This window comes from Anabrus simplex, chromosome 3 (genome assembly GCF_040414725.1).
Source record: "Anabrus simplex isolate iqAnaSimp1 chromosome 3, ASM4041472v1, whole genome shotgun sequence".
In the NCBI taxonomy this organism is placed as follows: domain Eukaryota; kingdom Metazoa; phylum Arthropoda; class Insecta; order Orthoptera; family Tettigoniidae; genus Anabrus; species Anabrus simplex.
Genome location: NC_090267.1, coordinates 497,713,952 through 497,732,194, shown reverse-complemented (window position 1 = coordinate 497,732,194; position 18,243 = coordinate 497,713,952). Strand labels below are relative to the sequence as shown.

The window sequence follows — 18,243 nt, the reverse complement described above, 5'->3', positions numbered from 1 at the left end:
CAGATGTTGAAATTTTGCACAAACACAATACTTCTTTCACTTGCACAGTCATTCGAAAGTAAAATATTGAACCAGGACCAGCAGAACAACCGCAGTAACTCCCAACCGGTAAACTACATTACTTTACTTTCTCCCAGTTGATTCTGGACATTAGAGGATTTTCCTTACACCCTGTGTTTATATTTGTTCTTAATTTTAATTTTTTATCATTTTTCTATTTGAAAATTTGACATTTTATATATGAAATTAGAAAATTAAAATTACATGAAGTAATAAATAATAAAGTGATTTTAAGATATAAAAAGTGAATGTCAATATTATGTGTTATATTTAGTAATATTTTCCTGTAGTAACTAAATTTTGTCCCTTAAAACTGTGTTTTTTGACATTTGTATTACAACCCTATATATGTACCACAAAGACATACATGTTCACTCAAAATATACTTAAGAACTTTGATGTGTAAGTGACGTGCAATATACTGTCAATTTGATGTCCTCAATATAACAGGCCTGGCACAAAGGTTGCTTCCATTGTAAGCAATGTAATCGATCGCTGGACTCCACCTCACATTGTGATGGGCCTGACAAAGAAATATACTGTAAAGGTAGGGAAAGTGGTGGACCCATAAAGTCCGACCTAGGTTTTGTATTACTACCATGGAGTTCTGAGTATGTCCAATGCTATATTTGCAAGCTTCCACAAAAGTAAATAATAAAATTATTGTCCATCATTATTACATTGAAATTTCTGTTATTGAAATTATGTCATCCACTTCTTCCAATGAAGATGGAACTGTTCTTTAGAATACAATTCTAATCAATGTATATTGATATTTATAAGTTTAAAAAAAGTGCAAACAAAACAAAAAATGGAAAAGTCTCCAAAATGAAATCACATTCACACAAATACTTCAGAACAATCTGTCATTCATTTAGATGAATACCATAATGAACAAGAACATGTATTCTTACCAAAAACCAAATTTTATAGTTTTCTCCTTCATTGAACACATGCTCTGAAATCTAATTTGCAGTTGTTACAATGTAAGATTTCTTTTTTTTCAAATACAAATTCTGTAAAATTTGTACCAAAACTTTTAACTTCCAGGTGATGTTGGTCATTTTAATTAATGCTATCAGTGTCTTATGGTATTCAGTAAATCAGTGATAGTTTTGGCCAATAATTGGTATGAAACATTTAAGGCAAAGACTTAAATGAAAAGAAAGTCCAATAACTTTGAGAGGTGATGGTTCGATGACCTGTCTAACTGACTTATTTCTGAGGTCATTCTCATATGGAACTGTAAGAGTTCAAATCTCAGCACTGACAGTATCCACCCTGAATATGGTTTTGTCCCAACAAATTGCTTGGACTTCAAGTGGACTTTTCTCAATTCACATCACAAATAATTTCAGTAACACATACTATTATGAATGACTCAAGTCACTGGACTGATCACACACACATACGAGTGCCTACCTCTCAAAACCAAATTAAGGATCAACAACAAAAACAATTCCATCATCAGCAGGCCTACCCAATTCACTTCAGATTACATACTTCATGATTTTTGTTCCATCTTCCTAGACAGAGACCTCACTGAGGAGACAAACCATTTTTGATCTGTAAAACACAAAAGTTTCATATGTTAACATTTATTTCTAGAATCCCACAGGGTCAAATTTTTATCATTTTTATTATATCATTCAAAGTCTATTGCCAAGTGAATTGCAAAAGTCTTAATTATCATTTGAAAAGGTAAAACTATGAATTATCCAGACAAACATGCAGATTCTGAAAGTTAAGGGGAAAATGATGTTATTGTCATGATTAAAACTCTATGCGTGTATGCGTACTCAAAATTGTTACTGTTCAACTCCAAATCTGCAAGTTTCTCTGTCACCTCAATTACATAATTAGAAAATTATTGGCAAAAATGTACCATAGTTAAAACAAAGAGGAAAAAATTTCAAGTTTCTTAACGTACATACATGTGTCAATACAAAGTATCTTAAGACACCTGTCAACCCTTTTCCTCCTACTGTTGGGAGACATTTTTAGAATAATAATCTGTGGAATAATACTGACATGATCAAATCTTGACCAATTTCAAAATCAGGCATTCAAGAATGATAAGAATTGTTTCATATTCTCCATAATCTGTTAACAAGAAATTCTGACTATATATTTCTGCATATTCATGTGACAGAGGAAGAAAATTCACTATGGATAGCTGCCCTTATATGAAGGAAACCACAAAGTTTCAGCCTACCCATGAATATAAGAAGATAATTTCATTCATTTCCATTGGAATTTAAGGAATGTTAATTGCAATTTTCATTATTTTTGAGCAGCTATCCACAGATGGGTTCTATTTATTTCAATGGTAATTACTTCAAGTTCAATTCCATATCAGGAAACGGAACTAGTATGGACATACATACAGATGGTTTTGTGTAATTTGGAGGGAATCTTTCAAAACCATGAATGGCATATCTTGCAGAACTTTTATATGGAGTTGAGACCATTTGAAAATATTTTGATATGCCTGTTGCCCACCACCTAGAAAAATATGAAAATCCACAGTCTGTTTCCAGTCATTCGACCGAGTCAGAAATGGAATGAATTAAGCTCCCGTTAGCGGCGAGGACAGGAACTGTGCTGGCTGCTGAGGCCTGTTGCACTCCTCTGGGGTAATGAGTAAACACTGACAGAAGAAATAAAATGATACTGGAGAGTGTTGCTGGAATGAAAGATGACAGGGAAAACTGGAGTACCCGAACAAAAGCCTGTCTCGCCTCCATTTTGTCAAGTGAAAATCTCACATGGAGTGGCCGGGACGTGAACCACAGAACCGAGCGCTGAGAGGCCAGCGCACTGCCATCTGAGCCACCTAGAAAAATGTGTCAAACAAAATGACCACAGATATAGTCTTACAGTACTTTTCTGTATTCATACCTCTTGGCAGTCATGATGTTTCCAAAGACTCTTTTGAGAAACAATTACAAATTGGCCATGGTTCAAATACTGGCCATGCTTTTTGAATTTCTAAATTGCAAAGTCACAGTTTTGTGGTTTGGATTCCAGTTAAAAGTGGTGGTCCCATGCAACATCAAGAGTCATATAAAGTGACAAGTTTGATTGCTTGCTTTTCATTTACAAATCCAAAAGACTACTGTGTCTATACCACAGTTGCTGTCATGAGGAATAAAGTCGAGAGTAGGGTAAGAAATACTGTCATCATCATCATCATCATCATCATCATTATACAGTTCCAGTTTCCCAGGTACTGTTAATGAGCCTCTTCCACTTCTTCCTGTCCATATACAACTTGTCATGGAGAACATCATCCACTGTCCATCCTCTGGTAACTAGATCAACCTTGATAATGTCCATCCATCGGGTTTTAGGTCTTCCATTTTCAAGATAATAAAGAAAGAAAACAACAATTAGGTTCAGGTTAAAACTGGAACATCTGTTATCATTTTACAAATCACAATTTTTAAAATATAATTTATACTCTAAAACTTCAAGAAAACACACTAGAAATTTATTTTCAACAATATTATATTCCCAAAATAAGTTAATTCTGTGTTTTTATTTTTTTCTGTGTGGCATATCATCTTTCATCTAAAACATTGCAGTATAACCGGCGCTTTACCAAATTAATTTCTTATTTAAGAGTTATAATCAGGAGTAATTTGATTTAATCTTTCAGTCCATTCCGGTCTGATCAAGAGTGTGTCATAAATAATGCTGAGCAGTGCAATAGCATTGGATTCAGAATTCCAGCCTTGACGGGTGAGCTTCAACCTGATACTGCACCCTAGGTCGGACTTAATCTGAGATGTGCATTACCCCCTTCTTGCATTCTTTCACTATCTTCTTTCTTGCAGCTACAAGTGATACGATAGGCTGCCAACTGTGCCATGATGCATCCATCCCTTTCTTCTTATGTACCTTATTTTGAATTTTTGAACACTGAAACTTAAGACCAGTACATTAAGTAACTGACTTTTTTCCTTTACTTTTTTTCCCCTTTCTGGTCATGCGTGTTGTTTTTGTTTTATATGCAAGTTGAATGTTGATATTTGCACGCACTTTTCCCTCCAGAATGCTGTTTATGATATTTAGAACCAGTTCATCATGTACAGTATTTTCCTCTTATATTTTTAATTTTTTTTTTTTCAAAGCTTGGATACCGCACCATAAGTAAATATGAGGAAATTTAGCCAGTTCCTCTCACAACAGTACACCTCAAAAGGTTTTTCTTCGTTTTTTCTCTTTTTGGCATTTCATGAAGTTGATCATTTTGAAGACAATCACTTACATGAAATGCCTGGTTAAAATCTACTCATAATATCAACTATATTTTATTTCTTCTTTTCCAACTTTCTACATTTCCTGTCATTTCTGGGATTTCCACAACTTTCATTAACATGAAATAAATTCACTGTTCCATTAATCTGATTATTTTCAAGGGCTGGCACAGGGAATGCTTCAAATGTAATGAATGTTCAAAACGACTGGATTCTGTCAATTGTTGTGAAGGTCCTGACAAGGAAATTTACTGCAAAGGTGTGTAAATTATGATAATAAACAGTTTACATTCAGTGGACGTGTCTGTCAAATAACAGAACTAATTCTAAAACACAGAAAAAGTATATGCTGTAGATGATTTAGTTGTGAGTGTTTATCTTACATTTATGAACTAACAGAATTAATTTCAGAGATGCAAAATTAATATCCATAAAATAGGATAAGTGTTATGGAAACTGCAGGAGAATAAAATATATTACAGTTAGAAGAGATTTAGAGTAAAAACAAGAGTAAGCGCATAGCAGAGAGAATTTTCAGAAAGAATTTTTTAATAACTTCCTAATAAAACTAAACTGAAAACTCTTCATAGGCCTACTGTACAATCAAAACTTAAGGTCAAGTCTCCTGTACTCGTGATGGGATGTCACTTTAATAGCCCGATGCTACTGTTCGTACTGGGAGTAAGCAGATTAACAGTGGTATGTTCTGTCGTCTTATTTCATAGAAAACTGACAACTGGAAGTGGATTTTGAAGAAGTTTCTAATATGATAATTTCAAGCTATGTACATAATGCTGTGACATCTTGGGTTGTGAGACTTGGTTTTGAGTCAGTGGGTATATTCATTTCTAAAGCCATAGCTATGGGGTAATAACTATCAACTCTGCAAGACTTTCTGTTTTCCTGTTTCTCTGGTATAATCTACATTGTCTTTTGGCATGAATATGTCTTATGACTGGGGGTCATCTGAAAAATTTGTGTAACATGACGTGACAAAATGTGTGATGGCAGTGTAACCATAACATGGATGGTCAGACAACGTTACCTAGCAACCGTGCAGGCTATGTATTAGGGCTGGCTGCCATCTGAAATCAGCAACTGTTGATGGATGGCTATGACCAGGAGATATATTTATGATCATTTGATTTTTGCAAAGGGAAAATGGTCTCTTTTTGACCCTTTCTATTCTCTTCACACTGACTATTAAATAACAAGGAATTCAGTAACTCATGATACATACACTACATATATACTGTACTTATACACACCTAACATCCTGCAAAAGTTCAACTTTCATGAAAATTTGTTGTTGTTTGGAAATAATTTTTATTTCAATTTTATGCCATTATCACATTTCTGTATGTGAAAATCAGAATGATATGTGCGTTTGCATGATTTACAAACTAACTGCATGTTTTAAATGAAATTTATTTTTCAGTGAATAAGATGTTTTACTCGTGGATAAAATAGAATATTTCTCTAAATGCACTCTAAGATGTTCAATACACCAGAGTAATTCATTTAAAATATTTCCTTGATCTGAATTCAGATTGAAAATATTATGTAGATGCTGTTTAGTTCTTGGAGAGCAAGAATAATTCCTTTCCTTGTTAATAATAATCATGATATCATTATCAAACCATGCAAGTTAAAAGGGAAAAAAATAGGCAAAGTCACATGACACCTTACAACACACATCTTAAAATGAGCAAAATAAAGCAATATGTGGTGTGTTTAGACTTACTCGTTCAGACTTTCAATCGAGTAACATCTTAATAGTATTACCATTGATACTTTCACGGCCCGTAATTATAGACATGATATAGACTTTTGTGGCTTATGCCTTGTCAAGACAATAAGGTGAAATTCTTTACGTTTTGCAGAGAACTTAACTCTGAGTCTTCAGAAGAAAATCTCGACTGTTCATGAGGAAGACTTCTACAATAATGAGGGTTTTAATTCAGGCGTTATAATAGAAGTGTAAGTGGTATGTTCATTCATCACCAGATGGCTCACCATATGTGGTACAGCGCTAGCATTCAAAGCGGAAGCTGACGGCACCATCAGAATCTCTCTGAGAGGGAGTCTACACACATTATGAAAGTATGACACTGAAACAAGCCTGGAATGAAACATCTGGTGATGAGGAACATACAAATTTGGAAAACACCGAAACAAAATAACAATAGTGAAAGGAGAGGGAAGAGAACTACCTACATAAATCCTTAGTGGCTGGCAACCACGTATTACTTAATTGATAGCCAGTGTCCCTGTTGAAATTGTTAGGATTTCTATGTTTTTCCACAGCTTCCCATATAATCCCAGACCTCTAGTATCTAGTGTGGGTAAGAGCTCAAACATCTTGGAACATGACGTCATGACCCAATGACAGGGCATACTCAGCTATTGCTGATTTGTCTGGCTGGTTGAGACGAATATTTTGTTCATGTTCCTTGATACGAGTACCAATGGACCAGCATATTTGGCCAATGTATTCCTTGCTGCAAGTACAGGGAATTTTGTACACCCCAGGATGTAACCAATTATAATGACGGCACCAAACACGATTTTTATATTGTACTTGTGGAGGACCTTGGCAATTCGATCTGTGGTGTTGTGAATATACAGCAGATAGACAGGCAGTTCCCTTCACTTCTTCTTACTGTGAACTTTGCTTGGTCATTATTCTGGGATGCAGAGCTCTATGAATCACTACATCGCTGTAACCATTACCCTTGAATGTGACTTTGAGTGTGTCCAACTCCTCATTCGTCGCCATAAGACCTATCTGTGTCGGTGCGACGTAAAGCCCCTAGCAAAAAAAAAAAAAAACTCCTCATGGAGATTTTCTTCAGAAGATGTGGAGCAAAGTTTTCTGCAAAACATAAAGAATTTCACCTTATTGTCTTGACACAGCATAAGCCTAAAAGCCCATATCATGTCAAACATCTTAATACTATTATCCAGAGGAATCATTTAAATTTAAATTCATATTATAGTAAGGCAGTCCTGTTCATGCATTCTTCTCTTCTGTCTGTTTCCCACAGCACTTGTTGCAAATATTTGAGAATATTTCAGAAGTAGTCATGAAATATTTCTTCTTTTTGAGATAGATGCACATTTTCATTGAAACTGAAATTATGTACTGGTATTACTTAAATGAAAGGAAAAATAAAAGAAAAGTAATAGCAATACTAACTCGAAACTCGAACTAAAAACACTTCAACTGGTCTTTACTTTTTGTGTGTTTAGTAGTAGTCCTGTTAATGTTTAAATGTTATCCCTGCAGTGTGCTATGGTAAGAAGTTTGGACCCAAGGGCTACGGCTATGGTCAGGGAGGTGGTGCCTTGCAGAGTGATGCTGTGGCTGATGGGTATGTAGTATAGTTGAAAGATGACCCTCAGGACTAAGATTAAGCAGTACAAAACAATTCACAGAAAATATATTTAATATCCATATCAATTCTACAGAGCACTGTCACTTAAGAAGGATTACAAAATGCACACTTAAAACACAAAAAACAATTCTTTTCTTTTAATTTTGATTTTATGCCTAATTCCTTACATTTGCAGAATCACACACTGTATTATAAATTAATAGCTAGGATTTTTCAGACAATAACTTCTGATTAATTTTAGGTGGTCTATGACAATATTGCAGATATTGTTTAGTCTCTTTCTGTAGCATACTATAAAAGAAACAAGCACTTTTCCATGATCACATAGTTGAAAACTGTTGTTTTGGACTGCTTTCTTGGCCCTGGTGGTACACATGTTAAGAACTTTACTATATATAGTGCTTCTCTCATTCATACAGTGTGCTACGCCAAACAGTTTGGTCCGAAGATGTTGGGATGCATTGGCGGGTGTAATGCAGAAGAGAGGTAGCTCGGTGCAATGTACCATACAATGTGTTACAGCACGAGAAATATGTACCTATCATATTATTGTTTCTACCAGAAGGCAGTGCTGAAAAGTAGCTCACTTTACCTACTAGTCCCAGAGTTAAAATAATTTTACATACAGTACTGAAAAATTATCACATTAAAACAGTTAAAAAAACATATAAATACTACAGCCTGAAACTGCATGCTATGTTTTATATATTATACTAAAGCCAAATAAATTACTTCCCAAATGAGCAGATACAGTAATGTAATAGTTTATCAGGGTCCGTACAATTAAAATCCTATTCATAAAAGTAGTGTATTTCTACTGATGAATGCAATCAAACACACAGCCCTCTGATGCATCAAACTCCCACTCTCCAACATGGTCGCTCGCAGCGCAGCCTCGTTTACAGAGCAATTCGCTACACAGCTTGCTGCATTTCCTACACAGACCGGTCTTGCAGCGATGACGGAATAGACCAGGGCTAGTATTAGAAAGGAAGCGACCATGGCCTTAATTAAGATACAGCCACAGCATTTGACTGGTGCAAAAATGGCAAACCATTCCCAGGACTGCTGACAGTGGGATTCGGACCCACTATCTCCCAAATGCAAGCTAACAGCTAAATGTTCCAAACCATGTAGTCAACTTTCTCAGTCTTCACATACTCAAAACTGTTTTATTAACTACTGATGAATTCCCAAATGACTCGTTGCTGATTCGCAAGGCAGCTGACACTTTGGTTCAGTTCCTTATGAAGGCCAGCACGAGATTCTCACACTTTCCATTTCCTAATCCCTCTCGGTGCTTCTCCATTGTTAATCAGCTAACAGCTCTTTCTAATGAACTTCTTTATCGTGAGCCTCAACAATTCGCCAGTGGCATTGTTTTGCTCGCTGCAGGCCGAGCATTCTTGCCTCCCACCAGCAGTGTAGCCTGCCACCAATGGTGGTGGTGATTAGTGTTTTAAGAGGAAGTAAAACTGGGCAACCATCCTCTATTAACACTAATCAGAAGGAAAAAACGCCGGCCCCATGGTGCAGGGGTACCGTCCCTGCCTCTTACCCAGAGGCCCCGGGTTCAATTCCTGGCCAGGTCAGGGATTTTTACCTGGACCTGAGGGCTGATTCGAGGTCCACTCAGCCTACGTGATTAGAATTGAGGAGCTATCTGATGGTGCGATAGCGGCCCCGGTCTCGAAAGCCAAGAATAAGGACCGAGAGGATTTGTCGTGCTGACCATACGACACCTCGTAATCTGCAGGCCTTTGGGCTGAGCAGCGGTCGCTTGGTAGGCCAAGGCCCTTCAAGGGCTGTAGTGCCATGGGGTTTGGTTTGGTTTTAGAAGGAAAAACAATGGAAGGGGGTCCGACACTTTAAGAAATGAAGGTTTATTGGTCAAAGAATGACAAGGGGCTCCAAGGGCACGAAAATGAAAGACTCCATAGGAGTCACAAACCAAATACCGTGGAATCAGAGAAGAACAAGAGTTGACCAAGGGAGGTTGAATAGGGTAGATGAAAGTGAGAAGCCTGGCACAAGAAAGTGGAAGCAATACCAGGACTCAGCTAATCCATGCTACCAAGTTAAGAGTCCCTGGTGCCTCTTTTAGTCGCCTCTTACTACAGACAGGCGATGCCATAGGTGTTATTCTACTTCTACATCACCCACAGGGGGATAGCCTTCTGCCAGCCCCACACACTCTTAGCTTTCATCAGCACAATACTTCTTCTTCTTCTTTCCTTGTCATATATGCACCCATAAAACAGGCACTCCCGAGCTCACTCTGGGTCGGCTCGTCTGACTCGGAGAGAGTATGTCCAATGTTCTTGTTACCAGATCTGATGGCACTTCACTTTTCCTTAAATCAGCCTCAGCAGTTAATTTCCATATTGCCTTAGGATGCCCTCTTCCTCTGTTCAGCTCTTTGATGGCAAGAGCTTTCTTACTAAATGGTGTTCATTTCTTCTTCTGTCGTGACCATACCAGCGGAGCTGTTTTCCCTCCATCTTGTCGCGGATGGGCACAATTTTAAAGGATCCTCGCCCATGCTCATTGCACACTTTGTATGCAGAGTGACGCCCGCCGATCTTTGCAACATCTGCATCTCTGCGACACGCAATCGCTGGTCATGCTTCTTTCTGCCTTGCCCAACATTTGGAGCCGTTCATAGGGGCAGTGGTTTTGTACACTTTGCCCTTTAATTTGACTGCCATCTGCTTATCACATAGAACACCAGTAAGAGACTGCCATTTCATCCAACCAACACTGATGCGATGCTTGACAACTGCATCGATATTACCATCAGTTGCGATGACTGATCCAAGATGTTCGAACTTGTCCATCATCATCAGTGGTTTACCAGCAAGGAAAACAGTGTTGTGTGGGCCCGCTTGCCCTGGCTGCACAAAGGTGAAGAACATGTACTCTGTCTTCTTAATCCATTTGCATCTAGTATGAGATTCTTTCGTCACAATAATGATAGAATTATAAATGTTCAGGTATGAATGCTCCATGAAAGGTAAAGAATTACTCCTTGTTTTCTTGACAGGACAAAACCCCAAAAGCTTCATTATTATCATATCTGTTAGTATATTATTTAAAAAGTCAGGTGCAAAGAGAACTACATTACACCTATCAGAAATTTGAAGTTCACGACACACATAGGTTTTCCATTCTCATGAAACCCACAAACATTCAAATGGAAAACTGAAACAGCACCACACATTAAGTTGGCACTATCTCTACATAATTAACAGCCGTTTCTATGAACCTCCACGGAATACAGCTTCGAACTCTGGTACTATAATAAGAGACATTCAGCACTACCTGCATGTCCCCTTTGGAATGATCAATCAACCAACTGTAAGAATGTATCTTGTGATTAGAAACCCATCTTGTGAAGCCCTGGTTGGCCCCATACTTTAACTTTTGCAAGATAACAGATCTATCTGAGAAAAAAGATACTGTATTCCACAATAGCATGCTGAATCCTGGAAATGTTTTCTACCCAGTTTTTTATGTTTTTTTGAGTTCATGCTCATTTCTGGAAAAAATGTACACATTTTTCTTTCATGAAATGCTTTTTTTGTGTGTCCCTATTGTCATTCACCGTTTTTGTTTTTGAATGCACGATTAGATAATATATAGTCGATTTTTCATGTAAAAAATGTACAAAAATATATAACTAAGTAGTGGTTGACATTTTATTATTAAGACTTTATCTATCTTTCTAAAAAGCTATAGAAAACAAGAAGTTTCAACCCTTTCCACCCCCCCCCCCCCACAGAATTGCAATTTTTTTGAGTACTATATATGTACATTTTTATGAGCTCAATTACTTTTAAATTATTTAAGAAAAATAAATCATTTTACATTTAAAAAAAGGAGAATTATTTTTATAGTGATGAGAACAAATGAAATACAGTACATTTCAATGTGTAAAGAATGTCATCTAACTACAATACCATACCTTTAGTTGAAGGGCATGTGATATTCAATGTTTTCATTCACTGTAACCATTGGTATAATATTACCCTTATTTTAAATGTATCACTGACTGTACAGAATATTAGTTACCTTAACTTCATATCTATAGTTTGATTAATTCTTTGTTTATTAGTTAGTTACTTAGTTATCTGTTTACTTGCTTGGACAATTAAAATACATACCTTCAAAAAAGCAGTACAGTATGTTAACAAACATTTATGTATGTCTTTATGTGCAATATTGAAGGAATTATTCTTTTGGCTATGTTTGTCTTGCCAATGTCCTGTTATCAACAAATATGAATTGAATCAGTTTTCTAAGAAGTCTTGAAAGTTGGATTTTAGATTATAAACTGTAAAACAGCAGACTTTGATCATATTGTTCTGTTGTTCTGTATTGCAATGCACAATTTTTGTACTGCAATCTGAATATCATGTTAAACCTGATTTTGAATCTCATAATTATCAGTGAAAAAGGACAAAATTTTCAGGACTGAGATTTGGTAGGTGATGGCTGATTTAGGTCAGAATTCTATATTATATCAAAATTCATCAGAATATCATTTGCTGAGGAAGTGTTTTCCTTCACGACCAGGGGCGTAGTCAAGGGTGTGGTTACTAGGTGGGGGGGGCAGAACCCCCATGGGTGGAATTTTTATGAAAGAAAATACACAAAAACTGACAATAAACAAGTGAAAGTTGACTCTCTTGAATATTCACAGAGACATAACTGTAGAACCAACAGATCTCTTGAATCAATTTTCGAAGAAGACTCGAAAGTTGGATTTTAGACTATAAACTGTAAAACTGTTGACCTTGATCATATTGTTCTTGTTCTGTATTTTAATGCACGATTTTTGTATTGCAATCTGAATATCAACATAATTCAATTGCATCAGTGCATGCCCACACCACACAAGCACCTTCAATATGTGCTATCATCATATTGTAAAGATAACGCCCCCACATCGGTCGATCCTGGCTGTGCTACTGTTCACAACAATAATTTCTCACCAGTCAACTAGTTATTTCCAACAGGATAATGCCCTCAAAGATGCAGCTCAATAGTTACAGAAACATGGCAAAGGCATTTCTTTGTTTCAGAGACCTACCAAGTTCTCAAATCTCAGTTCTGTTGAGCACCTTCAGGATGGGCAGAAAATGGTTATTGTACATGTAGATTTCTGTATAATCACTAGTAAGATTCAGATTCAAAAATCCCACATGCACTGTTCAGGATTCAAACTGCAGCCTCCTTGGTGAGAAGCCAGTGACTGCCAATCGGCTACCACGCCCTCTCTGGTGAGAGCAAGGCATCGTTCTTGTTCAACACTTCTAACAACTTGTTAAATCAAATTTAAGTCATTTGAGGAATAAAAGAGACCTGGCAGAAACTAAAGTGGCATTTCAGTACATACTATTATGTAAAACGTGATCCTCATCAGGTCTTAAACGTTTAAAATAGCTTATAAACGAATTAAATTGAAATTTATGTAACTTTCACAAGTAGACACTTTATAAATACTTCATAAATTTTCTGTTTAATGTTATAAAATCGGATATTGGACCCCTTTTATAATACAAAAATTTTCCATTAAGCCACGCACCAAACAGAATTTTTCTCAGTTCTGTTTCAGGAAATATCTTGTAACTGAAACTTTCTAGGCTTTAGTTTCTATAAGAAAATTTGATGGGCTCATCTTCTTGGCTACTTTATCTTTCACATCAAAATGAGGCTCTTAAAAGAACAGGAAGTACTGTGAGATAAAGTGAGTCCTGTTTATGAGAGGAAATCTTAACCCTATTATAAGGGGCGATCAAAAAGTTTCCATTTGATAGCCGTACAGTCCTGAATCGGTATGCCAATCAGGCTAAATCGCCATGAATATTGAGTCGCTCATCCCACTGACACAACAGGTTGAAGAACCTCCTGTGGTAAAACACTGTGTCCTGCTGCGTGAAGAAGTTCGTAATCGCCTGCTGCACATCCTCGTCCAACAGGAAGTGTCGACCATTCAAGGCCTTTTTGAGGGGACTGAGGGCATGAGAATCGCATGGGGAGAGATCGGGACTATAGGTCGGATACTCGTGTGTCCCCCGCTTGAGTTGACGTACCGCTTGTTGTTGTCTGTAATGGATGAGGCTGGCTTTCCAGATCGACCAACGTCTTGTGTCAAAACCCGACCTACCCAGAATATGGTGCACCATTCCACAATAGTGGTTTTCAAGAGACATGCTGCCCCATACACAGTCTTCATTCTCTGATGGATGTCCACTGGTGTGAGTCTGTCCTTCGGCAGCCAAGAGCAGAATAACAGCACATTGGTCCCCTTTTGGACACATTTGGTAATAACATCGCCATAGCTCACGTGGCCGCATTTAACGTACGTACCTTGGGATGACACAACTGCCCCATTGATCCCTTTGCCTACGCGTCTGTGCTTGTAATCTTAAATTTAAATGTATACCTGCATTGGAGTCGCACTATGTTTTATGTCCGCTGCAGCAACGCCCTCAAACAGAACCTTTTTGATCACACGTTATATATGGTTGATATGTTACAGCAAAGCTATCACTGTACACGCCATGAAGGCCCTTGGAGGGGTGGAAGGTAAAAATTTCCACTATCCATAACCTCAGGACTAAGTAAGGTTAAAATGGTTAACGCTATGCCCGACCACCTTTGTTCAAAGGAATTAATATGGTACTCTCATTTTGTGCAGGGCCATGTGCCACTTAAGTGAAAGTTCTGTTTCTTAAATTCATCAACTTCCTGGTGGGGAATCAAATCCACGTCCCTCCGAGAAAACCGAGCATACCTTTACCACCTTGTCTAGGCAGCCCCTTTGATATGTTATAGTCTAAACAATATTACCTAAACCATATTTTTTGCAACCTTTACTTCAAAGGTGTCTGTTATCTTTGTGCAGTGAATCGGCAGCACCATTAACCACAGTGATTGACACCAGTGCGATCCAAGCTCCGGCTGGTAAAGGTTGCCCACGATGTGGAGGTGTAGTGTACGCTGCAGAACAGGTGCTGGCTAAGGGCAGGGTGAGTAGTGAACACAGTTCTCTTTTCTTTGAAGGTTTCCTTGATTTTCTTATATGCAGCATATACCTTTCTTACAACCATGCAACCTTCAACATCTTTACACTTCTCTTTCAGCCACTCCTCCTTTGCTGTCTTGTACTTTCTTGCATGAACAAATAATTCCCTCAACAAACTCTACTTTCCTCAACTGCAATATATAAGAACCAGCTCATTTAATTCACCCCTCCAAATGCCTCTTGGACGATCTGGTAAAATGATGATCTTTACTTAATTTAACAGTTATAAACTTGTTAAATTTAGTAAAATTAATTTACAAAGTACATAATGACAAAAAAAATTGTAATAGCAATTGCAAACATTTTCAGCCATTTTAGTGATTTGTCATCATTATACCTGTCTTCTTACCTCCAGTTTGAGTTAAATTCAGAGTTCATTCTTTTTGAATGGCTTTTTTTTTTTTTTAATGTTACTGAAGTTTACTCTTATAGACACGCTGACTGAGAAAATATCATTATTCTATATTTTTAGAGGTGATTACAGATTCCACATTGTTTATCTTAAATTCTTGATTCTACCTATACATAATAAATACAGTTTCTCATTAATAAATATAAGTACACAAAGAAAGAATTGTTAATAAGATCTAGGTAATTAAACTTATGTTCATTGGTATCTGTTACACTAGGAATGGCATCGTAAATGCTTCAAATGCCGTGACTGCACAAAAACACTGGATTCTGTCTTGGCATGCGATGGACCGGATCGTGATGTTTACTGCAAAACATGTTATGGCAAGAAATTTGGCCCTCATGGTTATGGATTTGCCTGTGGTTCAGGATTCCTTCAGACAGATGGACTAACGTGAGTATGGACACCATATTTCTATAACTTTACAATGGCAAATTCTATATTCTATATTTCTATAATATCCACTCACCTTTGTGTGAACTAATCAAGGAGTGATAAACATACTGCTTAAATTTTAACTCCTAATGTGAATCAGCATGGTATCTCAGATATAAAATAAACGCACTGAGTAGTTGGTGGCCTGGATGAATGAAATTTAGTTAATTAATTTACCAAATCCTTGGATGAGCCAGAAATCAAAGAATAAAGACAGGTATGCTACATCTACACCATACGGCTGGCCTATTCATTAAGGATAATCATCATTATCATCATCATCATCATCATCTGGAGCAGTTTCCAACCACAGGCTGGGTCTGCTTGGAATATAAGCTTCTCCATCATTTTCTGTCCACCCACCACTTCTCTTCTGTCAATGTGGTCCAGTTCCCTTCTCTTGCCTCAATGCTCTTCTTTATACCTTTCAGCCATCTGTTCCTCGGTGTTCCTCTAGATCTCCTTCCCTTCAACTCCATTTCTAACATCTTTCTTGGCATCCTCTCTTCTCCCATTCTCTTAACATGTCCATACCATTTCATGTAGGGGTAGCTCATTTACTAGTTCCTGAACTCTCTCATTTCTTACTCTGTCCATTCTTGTTAAAGCTACCTGACACCTTTGAAACTTCATTTTCACTGCTTGTATTCCCACTTTTATCCCTCTCCTTCATCACCCACATTATGTCAAAACTGGCACAAAATAAGTCTTGTAGATAATTCCTTTACATCTCTGTCTTACATCCCTGTTCCATATCAATCCTCCCATACTCTTAAAGAATCCATTTGCACACCGTCCTCTTTCATTGATTTCCAATCTGTTTCCTTTCTTCAAATACGTATCCCTTGTATTTAAAGCTTTCAGCTCTTTTCAACTGCTCCCCTCCTAATGTTGTCATGCTATTATACGCTCAGTTCTTGTTTCATGCCATTACCAGCACTTCACTCTTTTGGGCTGAAAACTTCATTCCATAAGATGACACAACTTCCTTCCATATATTCATATGTTCCTGCACTTCACTCTTACTGTTTCCCCATTTTAGCACATCATCTGCAAACAACACTGTTTTCATTCTTCTCTCCCGAATAGTCTGTGCTACCTTCTGTATTACTTTATATCAGGGTCTCTCAGAATGCATGTGCCTGGTGCATGCACTGTGCATGGTGCAAAAGATGACTGGCCAGAGTGCAGACCCCCACTCCTTGATTTGGAGCAAGAGCACTGTCTCTCTCTTTCCCCATGCCTGCCTCGCTTGCTCTCCCTGTCTCCCTCTTCCTCAGTTGCTCTGTAGCACTCCAAATCCAAGCCGAGTTGAGCCTAGCTTAGCCGGGTAGCCCAGAGAAGAAGCAGTGGTCCGAGCCAAGCTGAGTGGAACCGATGCATAGTGCACGGATCTCATGCGCCTCGATTTGCACGCGTGAGATTTTGGGCATTTGAGAGGCCCTGCTGTATATCATCCATCACCACTATAAATAGTAGAGGTGAGAGGGCACTTCCTTGATTTATACCATTTGTTAACTTAAATCATCCAGTTCTTTTGGTTCTGACTTTAACACAGCTTCCAACATACATATTTTACCATTAAGGGATAATAAAACTTTTCTCATAAATTTCATCCACCCTCACAAAAGAAATTGAATTATGAATACTTAAACCAAGAGAATTTTCTTGTTGGTAAAAAAGAGCCAAAAATTATCTCTTAATATTAATTATATTATTGAGAGCCTCCGTGGCTCAGGCGGCAGCACACCGGCCTCTCACCACTGGGTTCCGTGGTTCAAATCCCGGTCATTCCATGTGAGATTCGTATTGGACAAAGCAGGGGCGGGACAGGTTTTTCCCTGTCATATTTCATTCCAGCAACACTCTCCAATATCATTTCATTTCATCTGTCATTCATTAATCATTGCCTCAGAGGAGTGTGACAGGCTTCAGCAGCCAGTATAATTCCTATCCTGCTGCTAAATGGGGGGCTTCATTCATTCCATTCCTGACCTGGTCGAATGACTGAAAACAGGCTGTGATTTTCATTTTCATTAATTATAATATTGAAAGTTTCCAATCCAGACTGCTTATTTTACTCTCCTATTCATTATTGTTACAGTGAGGATGAGATTTCAATGGCAAGACCTTTCTACAATCCCGACACGACTTCGATCAAGGCTCCAGCTGGTCAAGGCTGTCCTAGATGTGGAGGGGCTGTGTTTGCTGCAGAGCAGCAACTAGCTAAGGGAACAGTAAGTCAACATAATATCGTTTAGCTAATTAAAATCTGAAAAATATTATATAATCATGTCAAATCACTTTTGGTAAACGTGAATTTCCATTACAGTAGAGCCCCAGTAATTCGAGCTGACACTGCCACGAATTGAAAAAGACTCAAATTACACAGAAATAAGAACAAATCAAAGAGTAATGCATGAATAAATGTTTAATGAGTCCAAAAAAGATTAAAAATCACAGCACATACCTGTGTTAGATATGAGTTAACATTACCAAGTTTAAAAGAATCACAAACTTAAATTTTAAATAAAATGTCCAGAGACTTTTGTTTTAAAATAGTCTCATTTATGAGTACAAATCTTC

At 37.5% G+C, this 18,243-nt stretch overlaps 1 protein-coding gene across 3 annotated transcripts in view; it reads left to right on the top strand.

Annotated features, from left to right (window-relative positions):
• Positions 1-18,243, top strand: part of Mlp60A (Muscle LIM protein at 60A) — a 60,728-nt gene that overhangs the window by 37,899 nt on the left and 4,586 nt on the right. The window contains exons 5-9 of one of the 3 annotated variants that reach the window (XM_067143658.2): positions 4,485-4,581; positions 7,612-7,696; positions 14,631-14,754; positions 15,440-15,615; positions 17,762-17,894. In XM_067143658.2, the coding sequence (XP_066999759.1) occupies positions 4,485-4,581; positions 7,612-7,696; positions 14,631-14,754; positions 15,440-15,615; positions 17,762-17,894 (615 nt within the window). Of the gene's footprint in view, positions 1-510; positions 608-4,484; positions 4,582-7,611; positions 7,697-8,139; positions 8,207-14,630; positions 14,755-15,439; positions 15,616-17,761; positions 17,895-18,243 lie in introns of all 3 variants that reach the window. The other 2 variants (XM_067143660.2, XM_067143659.2) reach the window with 2 other exon arrangements.